Here is a 19181-nt window from a genome sequence, read left to right as displayed (position 1 = left end):
AGATATTTCGAATTAGGGTGAGATATTTACCAACTTAATTCGACATATCGTAACATATATTGAGTAACATACTTTTTTTTTCATGCAAACCTATTTCACTAAACAATTTTTATCGAACACTATTTTGCTTACCGTTTTATTTTTGTTATAACACGGTTATAAGTAAAAATCTTATTCTTTAAACTTAAAACGGATCAAATCACAAACCTTCAAGAAACAAGATCATATCAGTCACTCAATTAACAGTACAGTAAACACTTAATCTGAGATTACACTAATACTCGTAAATCACTGAATTATTCTAATCCAGGATCATCACTTAGCTAACAGACTTGTGAAGAAATTAACATCTAATGCAAAATTAATCACCAGTTTTCAAGAGGAGGAAGAACTTGATCACGATTATACTTAGCGAAATTAACATGATCTTCATAATCACCATTCTCAGTATCTTCACCTTCTGTAAGTTCTTCATCGATAGTCATTGATGACGGAGAATGCGGAGACGGTATCGGCGACCAATTGTAAGGAGCGAGATACTCTAACTCGCAATCGTACCACGCTGAACACGTAGGCGAAGGAGATAACGGCGATAATGTCGGTGTTTCGGCAATGTCGGAGGAGTAAAAACCGTCAGGCGGAATTGAAACTGAATCGAAGTGATTTTCAATGGAGAACGGAGCGAATGAAGGTACCGGCGACGGAACTCCGGTTTCTTGCGAGAAAGCGAGACTAGGAGTCGGAGTTGGAGTCGGAACTTCTCCAATTTCCGGCGAAAAAGCGCCGGCAAAAGGCTGAGGAGCGGCGACAAACCCTAGGTCTTCGACGCGAGAAGCGGAGGAGACGAGAATTCCGTCAAGACCGTGAACCGCGATTTTCGGCCGCAAATGCATATCAGGAAACGAGACAAGAACTCCGTCGACGGCGATGATGTGTCCGACGGATGACGCGACGGAGATGAAGTGTCCGACGGCGAGAGTTTCGATGTACGGATCGGAAGAGAGAGAAATGTTACGGAGATCAGCGTACGACAACCGACGAGGAATGACGTGGAATCGAAGCGAGTGAACGTAAGTGAAAGCATCAGTCGACATATCGAGCGAAAACAACGCGGAATTCGGCGGTGCTAGTAAGGTATATCCATGGCATCCTCCTCCGCCGTGTCCACCACCGTGAGCTCCGCTGCTGTGAGAAGTAGAAGTAACCGTGAGGATTTGGAAGGAGAGATCAGAAACGGCGATTGCATTAGCGAACAGATTATATCCGTTGGAGCGAAGTGCGAAGATTGCAGCGTTGAGGTCGCGGATTGAGATGTTGTCTTTTTCGTCATCCGCCATTGTTGTGGAGCTTGTGAGATTAAAAAGAAGAGAGAATGTGAGGAAGAAGAGAAAAAATGAGAGTTTGTTGAGATATTTTTTGTCCGCCATTGTTGTGAAGCTTTTTCAAGGTTTGTTGAAAGAAGATGAAATGATCTTGAATTTTGTTTTAGGCGCGCGTTTTGTATTTATAGTAATTTTTTTTCCTCTTTTTTTTTCTTTTTTGAGTGAGATGAGTTTTCCATCGTTGGACCTTCCACGTAGGCAGTTGATCGGATGGTTGTGAGCGTTTTAGGTTGTTAAGATTTTAATTCTGTTATACAAGTAGAGTACTCCGTAACAGATTAAGTGGGGCTATAACTGAATAACGGAATCTACACAATTGTACCATCATTTTAATGATAACTTAGTGTGAAATCGTCTTTTATTTATTAAAATATATGTACGAAAAAACTCGGTAACTATTTCTATAAAGGTATTTACATAAAATTGGAGGCTGTTTTACGATAAAATCGTCTTACAAAAGTTTTTGTGTTCTGAATTTATCGTGTTATTATAAGTTATTATTGAGATGTTAATTGCTTCCTTGAATCTTTGTGTATCGCAAATTCGCACTATAGAATTTGTCTCATGTGAAGTTTGTTGATGATATAATAAGTTATATGATTAATTTAATCTACGTGCTCAAGTAATCTTTTAAAATAGAAAAGTAGTTCTATTTCACTCGTTTCATCATTGTTACTTTTGTTAAATTTTGAAAAACGAGGTTAATCGAGTTAAATAAATAGAGTAATAAGTATAAATAAACGATAAGATAAACACTTTGTTTGAGACAACCGAAGAGATATTTGTCGACCATTATTTTGGATACAATAAGCTACAAATTTAATTATTCGATACAATAAGCTAACAGTACTACAGTACACTAAATACTGACCTAAGAAAGAACATAGCCAAGTTACAGCACTAAATCATGTTAATCCATAAATTACAACTTACAACCATATATAACTAATAGTACAGGAATAAATCTCGATTTAAGAAGATTGTGATGGATGGAAGACACCGATAATCAATTTCCAAAATGATCAGAACACCGGCATTTTTATAAGAAACATGACGCCAAAACCGAGTCTAACCTTATTGTCAGACAGTTCTTATAAACCATCTCCGGAAGTGAGTCATTTGCATCAATCCACGGTTCTGTTTGAAATTCTAATGGATTCCCAAGGGAAGTCTACCTGAAGCAGCGAAGCATATGTGCAGTTTTATGCCTTACACATGCAAGGGGTTAAAGGGTTTTCCCAGAGATCATAGTTCGGGAATGTCTCCTCTGGCAATCCCGTCCTTGTTTGGTGGGTCACCACAACATCCTCGATAAAGGATGCCCAGCCCATGTAAGGGTCTCCGAATGATTTGGACATGAGGCCTTTGTCAGGTTTTATAGATTTCTGCCGGTGACCCATGTATCTACGATGGCCGATGATTAGCTTAGCAAAGTTGCCTCCATGGGTCATCACAAATACATCGGACTTTAAGCAAACCAAGAAGTCTAGAGCTGCCAGGCTTGTCACATGTTTCCTGAATTCATCCAACTCCTCTTTACTTGCCAACTCCTCTTTCGTTACCTGTTGTACAGGAAATTCAGCCAAGATGTAGGTAAAACTGTAAAACTGTAAAACTGAAACTCTCTCCTATTCTCTAGAAACACTAAAACTTGTAAAAGACAGTCTAACACTAGAATTAAAGTACGACCAACCCATATTATTTGTGTATGCTGCTTTTGTCTTACCTGTGTTACTCAGACACGCCGACACGTGTCGGTGTCCGGCACGTGTCGGCGTGTCGGACACGGCTATTTGGGGTGAATTTTCCTGTTTTGTGGTCTAAATTGAAGTGTCGAAGTGTCGTGTCGTGTCGGACACCGACACGTCTCTGACACGCGACACGGCAGTTAAGTGAAGTGTCGGAGTACCATAGTGTCTTACTATTTGACCCGTTTTAAGGCTAAGACGGATACTCCCGTCTTAAACAGAATTTGTGTATTATTTAATATCTGTGAACCTAGTAACAGGTGGTAAGAGAAGATATGGATTTGTCTTCCAATATTTTAGCAAGGCGTGTCGGACACGGCTATTTGGGGTGAATTTTCCTGTTTTGTGGTCTAAATTGAAGTGTCGAAGTGTCGTGTCGTGTCGGACACCGACACGTCTCTGACACGCGACACGGCAGTTAAGTGAAGTGTCGGAGTACCATAGTGTCTTACTATTTGACCCGTTTTAAGGCTAAGACGGATACTCCCGTCTTAAACAGAATTTGTGTATTATTTAATATCTGTGAACCTAGTAACAGGTGGTAAGAGAAGATATGGATTTGTCTTCCAATATTTTAGCAAAGATGGTCTACCTCGGAAATAAAATGCCCCCTTTGGTTTTGGCACAGATATTTAGGAGAGAAAGTGAGACAATTTTTCAAAAATGTGACGGGAGGGTTCTGTTATACTTCGTATATGTTGAATTAATTTCAAGGTTAAAAAGACCATTTCAGATTCAGAAATTTGTTCGTACCAGAAAAAAAAAAAAAAAAAAAAAGATTCAGAAATTTGTCAGACAGAAAAGGAGGTGATTCTAATGAATAGGCCAAAAAGGGAAAATGAGCATTTTCGTAGAGTGAACTAGTGAAGGGAGTATAACAACGGCAAAACTTGGTAATTTTACCAAAGAGCGGAAAAACTGTATTAAAATAATGACTTAGAAAAAACTTGCCAGATTAGGGAACATGTTCCTGAGAGGTGCCATCCGATTTTTGCCCCCATAAACCTGACCGGAGGCAACATATATTTGGGTTTCTTTTGGGTAGCCCATAGCACGAAGAATCACAGCCACTTCACCGGGTTCAAGGGGGCAGCGTCCCTCTTTCCTCTTTTGCAAGGCTAGTTCCCATAAATGGGAACCATTCTGCATCGAATATCATCAAAAGCAATTAGTCTCATGATACTTAAAAGACATTCTCATGTCAATATAATATGAGCCAAAACGAGTTAACCATGGGACTGCAATTCTAAACTAAAGATAGGAGTAACAACTAACAACGCCCGAAAAGCGAGAAAATAGAAAGTTTAGGTCGAACATGCCTTATAACGTCTTGGCCATTCCTTTTTCCTGTATTCTGCCATTGTAGCTTTCTCATCTCTGGTTCCAACGAAATCGCAGAAAGATAGGCCCACCATCCCTTTCTCAAATCGAAGATGAAGAGCCCTGTAGAAAAAGGAAATATGAAGTTGTAGGATAGCAAGTACACAAAGGCCGTGTTCTTTTGGACTTCAAGTCACAGAGACTTATATGAGACGGTCTTACAAGTGAGAAAAACCAATTAACCTTATATGTTGATTTGAGACCGTCTTATGTAACTCATGCCAAGTAAGGCATCAAATGAATTTTTGGGAACAACTGTAACAATTTAGAATTGAAGCGGTATATATCCACATACATATACGGATTTGAAGAAGTCGTGCGGTTTCTCATTCTAGATGCCAGTAGATCTGACATCTGCTCAATATGAGGTAGGAACTTGAGAGCATGATAGTTCACCCTACATCTTAGCATGTTGATTTCTGGAGGAACGTTATCATACCTGAAAGAGGAAGGCTATAGATTACAAATCAAGTGATAAATAAGTGTGTCAGAGGGGAAAATAAACGTATATCGGCTGAAACTTACCCAAGTCTATCCACAAAAGGTTTCAGGGCCATTATTTTCTTCTCCTTGACTCGAGGAAGAACATTATCAATGTAAAACTCGGCAGAAGCATACTTTGGAATGTTCTTTACAGTCCGTCTATCACATATTAAAAAAATCCACTGAGCAGAAAAAACAAAAAAATAAAAAGCAATATTACATGCTACCAGAAGCAAATAAACTTCCATGATCTTCGCCAACGCCATCATGTTGTGCATCACATTCCTAGCAATCCCCGACCCCCTCCCGAAAACAAGGGAAGTACAGGAAAAATTTCTAAGAGCTGAAAACTTCAGCATTAGACGTTTTACATGCTGCTCCAATCAAACTCTGTGAAGCCTGGCATGTACTATTTCAGCATGCACAGATTCACTCCGTGAATTCATCAACACTAATGCAAACTATACCATCAGAAACTTCTTCTAGTGTTTATGTTGGGGAAGTCCCGCAACTTGGTACATTGTCAAACGCTCAAACTCCTTGGTGGAGAGTAATTTAGTACTCCGTATCATGTTTGCTCCTTTTGACACGTAATGAAACTACCATAATGTTGGGATTTTACTCTACTGATTCGCCAAAGTTCAAGAACTCCTTTTGCCGATCAAATATTGTACCAATGAAAATCGGAAAAGCCAAAATGATATTGCCTCATTATTAAATAAATTTATAATCAAACCTTATACTGGAGAACAATTCTGTTTTGTCTGTAAACCACTCCGGAATATCACGGACAATCGGCACATCATCCTTCAAATAGTCAATGAAATGATCAACATCAAATATGTCTTCAAATTTCCTGCGAAACACAAAAAAGATAGAGTTCATGTTTAACATTTAAGGGAAAAGTGATTACTGAACAGTAACAAGCCAAGAACAACAAGATTTTTCCAGTGCGTTACGGTCACATTGGCTGGGTAAAGGGACACTCATTAAGCAAAATACCGGCCTGGCTACGCGATCACTCCTATCCTATAAGCTTTTCATCTAGTTTTATTGCTTATATCTGGACATTTATGTTACCACTTTACATCTCCCTTTTTTCCTTTTCCCTTTCGTTTCTCTCACTTCTTACATTTGTTTCCTCCACTTTTTTCAATTCTGAGTACTCTCTAAAGTTCCCTTTTTATATTGTTTTTTTCCAAGTACTTATTGACGGTTCCATAAGAAATACGACGGCTTCTCTTATCCAACCCAAATCATTTTGGACATTGTTGTTGTACTAGTTGAATTGAGCAATATTTATTATGGAGTAACAAACGGAGGAAAGATAAACCCTAAAAGCCTGCAATATAGAAGGGTGCATTTTAGTGGTTCTTATTAACACATCAATGATCCACAAACTGCATCTCTCTCTGTTTAGCACAAGAATAAGGTTAATAACACCCGACCCCCTACCCAGCCAAAGACGGACTCTTGAGGAAAGGAACAACTATGACGACATATTCTGTTGATTGAATGCTAATGATGATATACAAAGCACCATACAGCAAGTAATGTATAGATATCATTGATCATTGAAGATAAGTAAAAATTCTCACGTTTGATCTTTCCAGATTTGATCTTGCTTTAATACAGGCAATATAAGTGTTGCACCCAAAATTTTGGCTACAGCAACAGCATTGCATATCTGCATATAAACCAAAATACCTTGCTCAATTCCTCGATAGCGTGAGAGTACCAAATGCAGATACTCTGAGACATAGACAATGTCGAAAATATACGCTGAAGCTACAGATTGAGATACGGGACTAATGTAACAGCAAGGCTTTCTATGAAAGCTAAGTAAGACTTTCGAACTTATGGCCTCGGAACTAAAATATCCTAGTTGACACTTTTTTTTTGGTTTTCGATTCTAATGGAATGACAGAACGACTAACTAAACTTGTTGCGCTTCTTTTCTAGTGAAGTAGCAGTCATTCATGCAATGCACGATTCAATTTCCATTATGGGTTATCAAAAACACCCTCTTTCAGGAGTAAAACTGTGTACATCTAACCTCCCGTAATCCCACCATATGTAGGGGTCCTTCAGACACTAGGGGCTAGGGCGATGTTATTGTTCAACTGATAAATTCTTGTGTGTCCTCCGAAGTACAATACAGATACAGAGTACGTCATTACAACACAGAGAAGGAAGAATCATACAGCAATTCTTTGCTGATTTAGACCGCCTTCCGCATGGATAAATATATATCCATTTGTTTCATTCTCACCAGGAATATCTGAGAGCAACAAATAAGTGTTAGCTTCGATAGAAAACGAGGCTGGAAGAAAATTATGTCCAGCAAAGAGATTAATCATTAAATATATGGGGCAAAAGCAAACACATATTCTCTAGACTACAAAGATCTAGCAATGTGTTACTCCCTCCATATTTCCAATGGAGCCAAAGATTCATTACTCTTTGGTTCTGGATTATGATGGAATTAAGCAAAATGGCTCACTAAAGTGGCTGCTCTTCTTTCTCTTGTGAAGTAGTGGTCGTTCGATGCAGTTCTCGACGCAATTTTCATCTTGGGTCACTCGGAAACAGCCTCTTTGTGTTGCTAACACAAGGGTAAGGCTGCGTACATCCGACCCCCCCTTACCCCGCAATTTGCGGGAGCCATTTTGGCACTGGGGTAATGTTGTTGTTGTTGTTGTTGTTAAACTACGATGGTCAACAACGTAAACTTCGACCATTAATTCCCTATATCATGTTTGATTTATCAAAATAACTGTTTTCCTATTAGGCTATTATCATACTGGTATCAGAACGCTCTATTTCTTCCCCAGTTGCTAACCTGATATGCCACTACTACGGCGCTCAGCACAAGGTTTCCAAGATGTTGTGGCTTCATATGGATTCTCCCAAAGAGGAGACGTCTCCTCGACCTGTTAATAAACAGAACTTGCATTTTACAGTTTCAACGACGCAAAAGCAAAGGCATAAGAAACATATATTGATAGCTCACACAAGCTTACCAGTGGACATAGTAGAGTGATGCCATCCTTCTTGCACAAGTAAGGTGCATTCTGACATCGAAACAATCAAAACATAACATTAAACTTAGCAATCAAACCTATATCCTCAAACATTTGAATGACCGAAGATTCATTTTTCAAGCACTCATTTTTCTTTCCAATTCCAATGGAGCCAAAGACTCATTATTCTTTGGTTCTATATTATGGTGGAATAAAGTAGAACAGCTCACTGAACTAGTTACGCTTCTTTCAAGTGGTGATCATTGATGCAGAGTCAATTAGAACAGCTTATTTGTGTTGCTACTACAAGGGTAAGGCTGCTTACATGCGTTCATCTGACCCCCTACCTCACAATACGCGGGATCACTAAAGGCATTGGGGTAATGTCGTCGTTGTATCTCAAATACTCGTAAAAAAGCTCAACATTTTAAATTCATCTACCTACTAAAATCCGAAAAATTCACTAATCAGTAATCAGAATCTAAACTTCTGTCTAACTTAGCAACATTCAAACCCATACATTGATCCCACAACCTAAAATCTCGAAATTTTCGCAACCATCAGCAACAACATACAAAGGAATCCCACTACCAAAATCGGAAAAATCACAGCAACCGTCGGCAACATCATACAAAGCAACCCCACTACCAAAATGGGAAAAATCGCACAACTGATCAATCAAAATCAAAACTTTAGCTACATTACCTGAATCCCATCAAAATCAAACCCGCAAAAGCGAAAATCTCGCAAAACAATCAATCAAAATCAAATTTTTAGCTACATTACCTAAAACCCATCAAAATCAAACCCGCAAAAGCGAAAATCTCGCAAACCAATCAGTCAAAATCAAAATTTTAGCTACATTACCTAAAACCCATCAAAATCAAACCCGAAAAAGTGATAATCTCGCAAATCCATCAATCAAAAATCAAAAATCAAAAATTCAGCTAAATTACGTAAAACCCATCAAAATTAAACCTCAAAATAACAACAAAAACCAAAAATATCCAATTTTTAATTACCAGACGACTAATAATCGAAGAAACCGTAACAAATCCAAGGAAAACAAGAGCAATGATCAGGAAAAGCGATAGCTTTGTAGGAGAAGACGAAGTTGAAGTCCTAGAATCTTCGAAGAAGAGGTGGGCCCACCGAAAAGGGCGGTGATCACGTGGGTAACGCACGTGAGGAGTGTTGTCGGAGGAGGGTTTATTGTCGGAGGATAAGAGGGGGGAAACGTCGTCGTTTTGATGGTTTTGTTGTTGTTGTTGGAGGTGGTAGTGTTGAGGTTGTTTACGTGGAGATGAAGTTCGGCTTCCAATGGAGTTTGAATGTCGGAGTTCTCTGAGATCGGACGCCATTGTTGTCCAACTTGGGAGTGACTGACCAGTGAGTGTGAGGGGTGTGTTAATCTCCAAGCATCGATTGACTTCAGTTCGGTTCGGTTCGGTTCAGTTCGGTTCGATTTAGTTTGGTTTAGTTTAATATACTCCGTATTTCATATAGTCACGAGCTCACGACTCATGTTCAATCATTTTGGGTATGAGTCTCTTAAAATCGAGTTATTTTTTGAGTTAGTGTTGGTCGGTTATAGACCTGGCAAAATCAACTCAACTCGACTCAAATTGCTGCACCCAAATGACACCCGAAGCTCAAATTGACCCGACCCGGCCCGAAATGAGCCGAGTGTTTAATTTTCATTGACCCGTAACAGACCCGACCCGAAATTCCCCAATTCGAAACCACCCAACCCGAAAATGACCCAATAAACATAATTTTACTTGACCCCAAAAGACTTAAAATGTCCTTTTTTTCTCTTAATCATACCCGAAAATTACCCGACACAAAATAATCCGACCCGCTTGACCCGAAACAGACCCGTCCGGCAAACCTGAAAAGGACCCGAAAACCTGAAGTGACCTGACCCGAACCGAACTAACCCGAAATTTTGAAAACCCGAAATGACCTGACCCGAACGTGACCCGATTGACCCGTTTACCATATCTAAACTGATGGAGCATGGTTTTAAAAGTAAATTTTAAAGGAGGGGAATATGTTGTTTAAGAAATACTCTGTAATTGTATATATAATAAAGTGTTTTATGATTGATCTTTTCTTTAACGTGCAAAATATAAGATAAAGTACTTACTATATAGGGGTACATACTATTACATGAGCTATATTCGATATTTTTAAATTGGATTAGTTGATTTTGGGTCAGGTCATTTTCCATTCGGCGAATTACGCGTAGGAAATTAACAAGGGGTTCGCATGTTTTGCGGTTCTAGTTAATTTTGAATCCTCGAGTCAGCCTTTTTCGGGTCTGATCATTTGAGTCGAGTTTGCTTTGTCAGGTCTAGGGTGGGGGAGTCAAATGACTCTAGATGTCAACTATTCTTTATTTTAATCGCACGACTATACTTTTGGCTAGGTTGTATGCTTGTATGGACAAGGATCAAATCTAATCTATGACTTAAACTAAATTAACTTGCTAAGTGTGTGTTTAAGTTGTAATAATTTTTTTTTGATGTAAACTGGAGTGTCCACCGTCGATAATAATGTACAATCGCCTCACCGCAGGTACTCTCACGAAGTTGAAATAATTTTATGATAACTAACACCCTTCAATGAAATAAACTATATTTATCGAGCAAATTATACTCCATATACAATATATAATAACACTAATCTCATCCAACACCTCTTATAATCTCACATGATACAAATGTACCAAAAAAAAAATGATACATACGGAGTATAATACATTTCAAATTTCAATCCAAAAAACCAAAAAAAGTGTTAGTTTAATATTAAGTTATTAAATAAAATATTTTAATACAAATATATTAACTAGTTTTAAACCCGTGCAAAATTGCACGGGTATGTATTTGGGCCGATATTAATGTTTTTGGATGTATTTTTTTTTTTTTTTTTTTGCATTTCTATTGTACTTATCTAGTTGGTCATAATTAATGTTTAAACTTGTTAAAAATACGTGTTCACATGCAATGGTTTAAAAGGAAATAACAAAAGATATTTTTTTAAAAAAAAAAATATATCGTACTATCTAGTTTTTAAAAATTATGCATGTAATTTATTCGCATTATATGTAATTCAATCCCGTAATTAAATTTAATTCCTTCTCATAATTATGTAATTTTATTACAGTATTATTTATTTTTTTTAAAAAAATTATGTAATTAATTTATTTGTAATTAGTTTCATTTATTCCGATTTGTAATTCATTCCGCTTATATGCCATTAATTTCATTATTCGGAATGTATAAAATTATTTCATAGTATTTGTTCTAAGATGGAATTTGTCGCATGTTTGTATAGCCGGAATTCTGAAGAAATAAATACATTGCACACTAAGGGGTCCCACCATAACATGTATTTCCAAAAAGAAAAAAGAAAAAAAGGCTGAATTAATGACGTGACAGCTCTGGATTGAGTATTGTATTTTGAATTAATAAAAATAAGATTATTTTAGATAAGTTTTTTATAAATGGACTAGTCTTATTGGTAAACAATAGCCCAAAAAAAAATGGTCTCCGAACTATTTAAACTAAACTTGCAAACTACAGCCGATAAAGGAGCCTTTCATATCAACCCAGAAACAATTTCCCCCAAAATCAACGATGAACAAGGCGACGAGTCACATAACGAGTCTGCTGAAACAACCGAGTCACTCCCTCACACTCAACTCGGTCCTCTCTTCTTCACTACAACAATGGCGAGGCATCCGAGTGAAGGTCCGGAACGGAAACCTAGATCAAGCGCTTCAATTAATGCAGAGAAAAATGCAAGCGAGTGGTGTGGAACGATTAATTAAACAAAATGTTGAACATCATATTAAGAATTCGGAGAAGCGCGTGCTTGCACGTAAGTCTCTTGAGCGTAGGATTCAGGCTCAGGAACTTTCTCGTAAGCTTAAATCTATTCTCACTAAGAAAGTCAGGTAATCTTTCGATTAGACCGTCTTATTCTATAATTTGCGTTTGTTTTTACTGTTTTTGTGATTGATTGATGGAATAGTTACTGTTTGATTTAGTCGATTGGTGTTTATTTGTGGCATTTGGTGATAGTGATTGTGTTTTGTGATTAGTGGCGGATTTAGGATTTGTAGTTACGAGAGTTAATTAGGAATGTAATAGGGTTGATTTGGGAAAAATCGAAAATTTACAAGTTACCTTTGTTTGTGATTGTTTGAAAGACGGTCCTTTTATTGGTTAAACACGGTAAAGGCACTGTTATTCTTATATGTGTTGTTTTTACTGTGTTTGTGATTGATTGATGGATTAGTTACTATCTTTTTTTGTGGATTGGTGTTTATATGTGGCTTTTGGCGATAGTGATTAGTGATATTTTTGTGTGATTAGTGAGGGAGCCGGGATTTGCGGTGTGTTTGAATAGCAAAAGGGGAGGGAAGGCAGGGGGAGAGGAAATGAGGGGAAGGGAGCTTTCCCTTCACACATCTCTCCAAGATTTTGTATCCCCTCTGGTTCTTCTAAAACCCCTCATCCAAACGATAATTGTTGATTTGGGACAAAAGTTGATAATTGTTAACTATAAATGTCGTGTTTGTTGGTTCTTTTTGCGGTGGACTGGTGTCTATTTGCAGTATTTGGTGATATTGAATTAGTGATTGTTATTTACTTATTTGTGAGGGCGGAGTCACGATGTGAAGTTACGAGGATTAGGGGGTTGACTAGTACTCCCTTCGTCCTAGTCATTTCTTTGCGTTTGCCTTTTCATTTTGCCAAGGGATTTCAAATAAAGGTAAAAAAGTGATTGTGCCGGAGTAGTATAGTGGAGTTGCTTGGAAAATAAAAGTTCGGAAATTTTTGCTAAAAGTTGTGTTTTTCGTTGGTTGGGGTTGCGACTGCCAATGCTGATCCCTTGCTACTAATCTCTGTGAGTTTGGTTTGATATTGAGGAAAGACTTTTAATGTTGTTGGGGTTTATGTTATGTTGTGTTAACTTTGTTGGGTTAAGGAAAATAATATGATGCGTGTGGGAAGATTTGGTTACTAGTAGTTTATTGTGTGGTGTTAGGCTGTTAGCTCATAATTCGTAAGGTATGGTGATGTCAGTTGATTTTGTCGAATCGTGGTTAAAGCATATGAAGGAATATGTTTTTTTTTGGGGAAATTCTACTATTGGTCTATTGGATTGATTCTGCAACGGAGGAATAGATGAGACAGTGAATTATTAACTTTGTAGTCCAAAGTGGAGTGAGATATAGAAACAAGTTAGTTTCGAATTATCGGACATATCTTTGGTAAAGACCCGAATAAGAGTGGGGCAGAGGTATCTCTGCATTGTTAGTATTTAGTTGCTTACATTCTGCGTCCAAGAGGATTTAGCATCTCACCCTCATTTGTTTTAGTGGCGTTTTTGAGTTCAAGAACCTTGGTGGTCATTGATTGCGCTCGCGTAGTCGTCCTTTTTCTTTCTGCGTTGTGCCAGGGGCCGGCCTTGGCCCTTAACTCCACGAGGATATGAGTGAAATTTCAACTGCTTTCCTTGACTTTCATTAGATGGCTAGCTTACACGGAAGAGAACATTGTTGGCATTTAGATATTATCAAAACTGTTTCTCTGCTGTACATGTCTTGTGTTTTACACAAAGGAAGTCGTGTTGTAACCTCTTTCAACTTGACTTGTATATTAGGAAGCTTAGCCGTTGCTTTCATTTGGTTGGATAAGCTACTCATTGTTCAAGAAGTTTAATCTACAAGTATAATTGATGTTGAATAAGGGATAGTAAGGAGCTGGACGACATCTAGGTAGATATTAATAATAGACAACTAGTCATTTGTGAAGGACAAAATAACATGGTAAGGTGGCATATGAATTTTCTTGAGCGATGCTCTTTATCTTTCCATTGTAAGTAATTGTATACTCCTATTTTCTATATTCATTGAGGACTTAGAATCTTCTGCCTTGTTTTGTTTTGTGTCGTGTTGATATGTTTTTTTTTATTAAAAGGGAGTTTTAGCAAACCATTATCATCCATTCTTAACTGTGGGGCGTGGGCATGTGGCACAGGAAAGGCCTACAGTGTGCAATTATTTTGTTTGATTCTAAGCACAAGATTTTACAACAGTGAAGAGTGTGATACAAAAAAAAAAGTTAAATAAAATAACCCATCGCTCTTATCTCTACTCCCTCACCTCCTGCATTTACCATTGATATGGACTACGCCACTACCGTAGATGCACACAGCACTGTTGGTGTCAGTTTCTGTACGTGCTGCCACCGACCACCATTTCTACACTAGATCTAAGAAAAACAAAACCTTTGGTTGCCCAAACCCTCTTTCAATCCCCTTCACCAATAAGGTCTCACTTGTCTCCTCCTTAGATTTCATTATGGCTCGGGATCGACGATGAATCTTAAAAAGGGTTTTAAAGTACAGTATTCCAATGTCAGGAAAGAGAAGCTTGGGGAGCAGGGAGGAAGTGAGGAGGGAGAGAGGAAATACGTGATGTCGTGGTTGTGGCAAATTGGCAATAGATAATGTTTGTTTCCGTGGATTGTTGATGATGATTGTTTTATGGTGATTAGTGGCGGATTTGAAATCATGGGGGTTGGGGGTTAACTAAGAATGTAATAGAGTTGATTTCGGGAAAATTGAATTTTTTTATGTGGAAGTTTCGTGTTGATTGGTTGTTTTGCGATTGGTATTTACTTCCAGTTTTTGTTGATAATGATTGTTTTTTTTTTGGTGAGCGGTGACGGAGCCGGGATTTGAAGTTCTGAGGGTTAGGGGGTTAACTAGTACTTCGTTCGTCCTAGTTGTTTGTTTACCTTTCTTTTTATTTTTGTGAGGGGAATTTCAACAAATGTAAACAAATGATTGTTACAGTGGGAGTAATGTGATAGAGTTGCTTGGGGAATGAAATTGAAAATTTTAACGAAAAGTTGTGTTTTTGTGGCGACAACCCTTGTTAGTCTCCTCGCCTTATTAATGTGAATAGTCGGTGTTTATGGGGTGTTTGGTTTATATGAGGAATAACTTCTATTTTGCTGGGTGTTATATTCATTTATTGTTTTAACTTTGTTTGATTATGGAAATTGATATGGTGCGAGTGTTGAGTCTTGATAACTAGTAGTTTATTAAGTGGTTGATTTTGTGAGAATTGTGGTTTAAGACTTTAAGCATACATTCGAGTTGTGTTGAAGTTATTGTACACATCCTCTAAAAAAAGGCCCGAGGAAGAGGGTCACGTGTATCTTTGCTTTGTTAGTATTTGAATGCTTATATTCTGCATCCAGTAGAGTTTAGCATCTCACCCTCATTAATTTTTATTGGCAGTGATGTCATTCGAGAACTCTTTATCTGCCCCCCATTGTGTGGGCTTGCTATTAGGATATGAGTGAATTTCAATTGCTTTGACTTGCATATGATTGAGGTTTTTTGAATTTATCAATTGCATAGTACAAAGTAGAAAAAAAAATTATGTTGTTGCCTCTATACCATAAAAAATCGTGCATTGTGTTTCGTACAGTCTGTAGCTTCATTTAGCTGTACAAGTTTAGCCATAAAAACTTAACGTGAAAGTTAAGTTTGAAGTTTAAAGATCCTGCCACTCTTCTGCCTCTAAGTCTTCTATTAGTTGTAGGCTTATCGCTTAGGAGTCACATCTGTCATATGGACCATTGTAATCATTAGCTTTAATTTTCATCAAAAGAATTACTAGTAATGTTGTTTGTTAACAATATTACCCGAGTGCCCTAAAGATCGGCAAGGATCGTCGCCAGTGGCAGGTTGAACGAGTTGGGCATAAGGAGTCTTATTGGTTGTTAACACAAAGAAGTTTCCGGATGTCCCATAAGAAAATTATGCCGAGAATTTGATCACATGACTACATGAGTGATAGTTAACAAATAAAAAGTACAACAGATACAACTAATTATAAGTAAGTTAGTTTCTTGGGCTAGCTATGTTTGAGCTTTGTGAAATACATTTTCTTTAAGTACGACTGTTGCAAGTTTTTTTCCTTCCACCAGTAAACAAGTGGTTATTAGTCTGCTATTTAGAAAATGAAAGCTTCTTTTGTGAGGCACATGTTTTCCAGCACAGCTTATTTTTTAGGTGTCTAATAAGTTACAGGTCCTATGTTTTTGTTCTGAATGTTCTTACCAACTTGTCCTGTATATTACGAAGATTAACCCTTGCTTTCTTTTGGTTGGATAAGCTCCTCATGATTTGAGAGAGGGGGATGAGTTTCATGGAAAATAGAAGTTGGCCGTAATTTACGTATATTGACAACTAGGCATAGCTTTTTTGTAGAACAGCGTGAGGGACTGAGAAGAATTCACAGTCCAAAAGGACTTATCAAGTTAGGGGGCGTTTGGTTTGCACTTGGGAAAGGGAACAACTGAATAAGAAAGGGAAATAAGAGGAAAGAAATTCAATTCCCTTTGATTAAAAAGCTTGTTTGGATTGGAAACAAGGGGAAAAGGAATAATAAAATTGATAACCCACCATGAAACCGACAAGCCACTATTCAAACACTACCCACGCCATGGCAACCCCTGTCCACCCGCGAAAGTAATTCCCCCACCCCGTGAAGCACCCACTCTCTACTCCAGAACAAACCACCACCACCGAAAAGCAACTCCGCCCTTAGAAAAAGTCTCTAGATGTCTCTATTCCAAACAATTTGCTAATTATGTTGCCCCGGATCTTTTTTATATGGTAATATGGTATAGAGGGATATTGGAGTGAATTTCAAGACATTATTCCTTTGAGCCCCTTTCTGCCCAAGAACCATATATTACCTTCCAAAACCGGCAATTTTGGATGATATTCTGAAACGAAAAATACTTTTTAATCTCGGAAACCGTGGATAATAATAACCTTCAAAATCGTCAGTTTTTGGGATCTTCGAAACCGGAAAGATTTTTTGTTGAACCCTTTTCTATAGGGAGTAGGGACATTATGTCTTAAAATTACTTATGTAATATTCATATCCATCTAAAAACTAAATAGAATGGAGTATACAACTTCTTTCGTCTATTACTAACAAAATGAGAATCGTAGTTTAAAGGTCTCTAGATATCTCTATTTCGAACCATATTCCAATTCTGATAACTCGAATCCCGTTTATTTGGTATGTAGGGATTGTGGTGCGAATTTTGAGAATTTTTATTCTGGGCCCGGTTGGTCCGAAAATCGTGGATTATAACCTTCAGAATCAGGGATTTGGGCGATTCTCCGATAGCAAACTGTTTTTGTTGAATCCTTGTCTATAGGGCCATTACGTCTTAAAATGACTATCGCATGATTGGATCCCTCTCAAAACAACATAGAATGAAGTATAAACTTCTTTCGTCCACTATTGACACAATCCAAAAAGTAATCTTCAAGTATCTAAGCGTCTCTATTTCAAACCATATGCTAGTTCTGCTGCCCCGAGTCTTTATCAAACTGCCCCTGAGTAGAGACCGTTGACAATTGGTCAGTAGGGTTCATTGATTTTCATAGGTCTTATTGTAGGATTCATTGATAATGGGTCAGTAGAGACCGTTGACTGTTGACTGTTTCACTCATTGTCTTATGTTGCAATCACTTATGTTAGCCGTTTACATCGATACTTGAAATTGTTGTTTACCAAAGGAGGTAGCCAATTTACCAGTAAAAGTATCTTTCTGCCACACAAGTTGTCGTTTGGCTGTTTAAAAAATCAAGCACGCGATGTTAGCGCTTTGTGTTTTCAGGTGTCCTCATCAGTTGCTGTTCTAGCTCTATCTTGTTTTAATGTTCCCGTCTCGAATTGACCTGTACATTAGGAAGCTTGGCACTAGTGTTAATTTGGTTAGCTAAGTTCTTGTAAAGTGTTTGTCAAAGGGTCATGGAGGGTGAGAAGAGGTTGTGTACATCCGACCTCGATCTCTTGTTACCTCGCTATTTGCGGGAGCCCTTGCACCACTGGGGTAATGTTGTTGTAAGGGTCAGGACAGGCTTAATGGCGAATATGAGTTTGAGAATGCGTAGTTAAAGGTAACTAATTAGCTTAGCTAGCTGGGTGAAGGTTTTATTTATGTGAAGGCAGGTTCCTTATATTATGGAGATCTACTTCTTTTCCGTGCTCCCTGGACTTCTTGTGTAACAAAAACAATGTAACTAATATAAGGATCTGGAATATAAGGATCTGAAACTGAAGGTCTGGAAATTCGTGCTATCTTTTTCTTGTGGCCACGGGTGGATGCTAAACTGAAGGTCTGGAATATAAGGATGTGAAACTAGATTTACGTTCTCATTGATTTTAAATTTGAAGATTACAAGCTTCTAGCATGTATTATTATCCATTATGATTTATGAATGTAGATAATGATAATTTCAGCTTGCTTACGTTCGACTCTTTTCTAATCAAGGGTGTGTGTTGGTTGATGATAGTCGTATGCTTGAATTTTGCAGGGGTTTATGAGAGCAGTGCGTCTGGAAGGAGGAGACTGCCTGCATCTGTCTCACGGCCTTTCACCCTCGAAGAACAGTTTATATAATTGTTTCAGTTCGCAGTTTTATGATTGATCATTAGTTAGACATCAAAGCGATGTAGCATAATGATGTTTTATGCTGATGCTCTTTTTTTTTTTTTGGCATGCTGAGTTTTTTTTTGGGGTAATGCCTTGCTAGTTAATAAAATTTCCACCCGCAGTGGTTAATGGGACATTAATGACGGATTGTCGTGTATAAGGCGCTATCTCAACCTACCGTCCAATGGACATTTCTAGGGCGATACCATTAGTGTAGAGTGTAGAGTGTAGACGAGAGTAGATCTCCACTCGAACTTAGATGGGCTCAATATGGGCTTGGATATCTGAGTTTTAGTTTGGCCCAAAGCTACATGAAATCTAAACTTGAAAGTTGGGATCGTGTAGGAAACTATGATGTGTTGTGTGCTTGGTAGAGCGCCATTTGATTCCTGTAAAAAGATTAGCCAATACATGCGTGTAATGCAAGTGACGGCTAGAGACAGTTAGAGGTGGCAATCGGATCAGACGGGTTGGGTCAAGTTGGGTTGGGTATATTAGGTTCAGATCATATCTGGTTAGGTAGTGGTCAGCCTACCCTTTCGGGTTGAATCGGGTTACTTCGGGTCTGGTAAAGTTTGGGACCGGACGGGTCATTATCGGGTTTAGTTTTATCAC

General features: G+C 38.1%; 3 protein-coding genes across 3 annotated transcripts; 1 reads left to right on the top strand and 2 right to left on the bottom strand.

Annotated features, from left to right (window-relative positions):
- Positions 1-212: 212 nt before the first annotated feature.
- LOC141602323 (uncharacterized) lies at positions 213-1469 on the bottom strand. Its single transcript, XM_074422626.1, has one exon. It carries the CDS (start codon positions 1425-1427, stop codon positions 366-368), a length of 1062 nt encoding a protein of 353 aa, XP_074278727.1. The 5' UTR covers positions 1428-1469; the 3' UTR covers positions 213-365.
- Positions 1470-2138: 669 nt separating this feature from the next.
- Positions 2139-9454, bottom strand: LOC141598599 (protein PECTIC ARABINOGALACTAN SYNTHESIS-RELATED-like). Its single transcript, XM_074418294.1, has 11 exons — positions 9039-9454; positions 8017-8067; positions 7836-7926; positions 7198-7274; positions 6592-6680; positions 5730-5849; positions 5036-5152; positions 4806-4949; positions 4450-4573; positions 4082-4273; positions 2139-2944 (listed from the first exon to the last, which is right to left on the bottom strand). Exons 1-11 carry the CDS (start codon positions 9375-9377, stop codon positions 2585-2587), a joined length of 1704 nt encoding a protein of 567 aa, XP_074274395.1. The 5' UTR covers positions 9378-9454; the 3' UTR covers positions 2139-2584.
- Positions 9455-11587: 2133 nt separating this feature from the next.
- Positions 11588-18726, top strand: LOC141598594 (uncharacterized). The gene is made up of 2 exons (XM_074418288.1): positions 11588-11977; positions 18448-18726. The coding sequence occupies exons 1-2, from the start codon at positions 11658-11660 to the stop codon at positions 18455-18457; spliced, it is 330 nt and encodes a 109-aa protein (XP_074274389.1). The 5' UTR covers positions 11588-11657; the 3' UTR covers positions 18458-18726.
- The last annotated feature ends 455 nt before the right edge of the window (positions 18727-19181 follow it).

Source organism: Silene latifolia, chromosome 9, assembly GCF_048544455.1.
Source record: "Silene latifolia isolate original U9 population chromosome 9, ASM4854445v1, whole genome shotgun sequence".
Lineage (NCBI taxonomy): Eukaryota > Viridiplantae > Streptophyta > Magnoliopsida > Caryophyllales > Caryophyllaceae > Silene > Silene latifolia.
This window is presented reverse-complemented; position numbering and strand designations above follow the sequence as displayed.

Coding starts and splice junctions, on each gene's coding strand:
- LOC141598599 (XM_074418294.1), bottom strand. CDS start 9,377: ATGGCGTCCGATCTCAGAGAACTCCGACATTCAAACTCCATTGGAAGC. Junction 6,681..7,197: donor TAAATCAGCAAAGAATTGCT/GTATGATTCTTC, acceptor GTTTATATGCAG/ATATGCAATGCTGTTGCTGT. Junction 2,945..4,081: donor GGAACATGTTCCCTAATCTG/GCAAGTTTTTTC, acceptor CCTGTACAACAG/GTAACGAAAGAGGAGTTGGC.
- LOC141598594 (XM_074418288.1), top strand. CDS start 11,658: ATGAACAAGGCGACGAGTCACATAACGAGTCTGCTGAAACAACCGAGT.
- LOC141602323 (XM_074422626.1), bottom strand. CDS start 1,427: ATGGCGGACAAAAAATATCTCAACAAACTCTCATTTTTTCTCTTCTTC.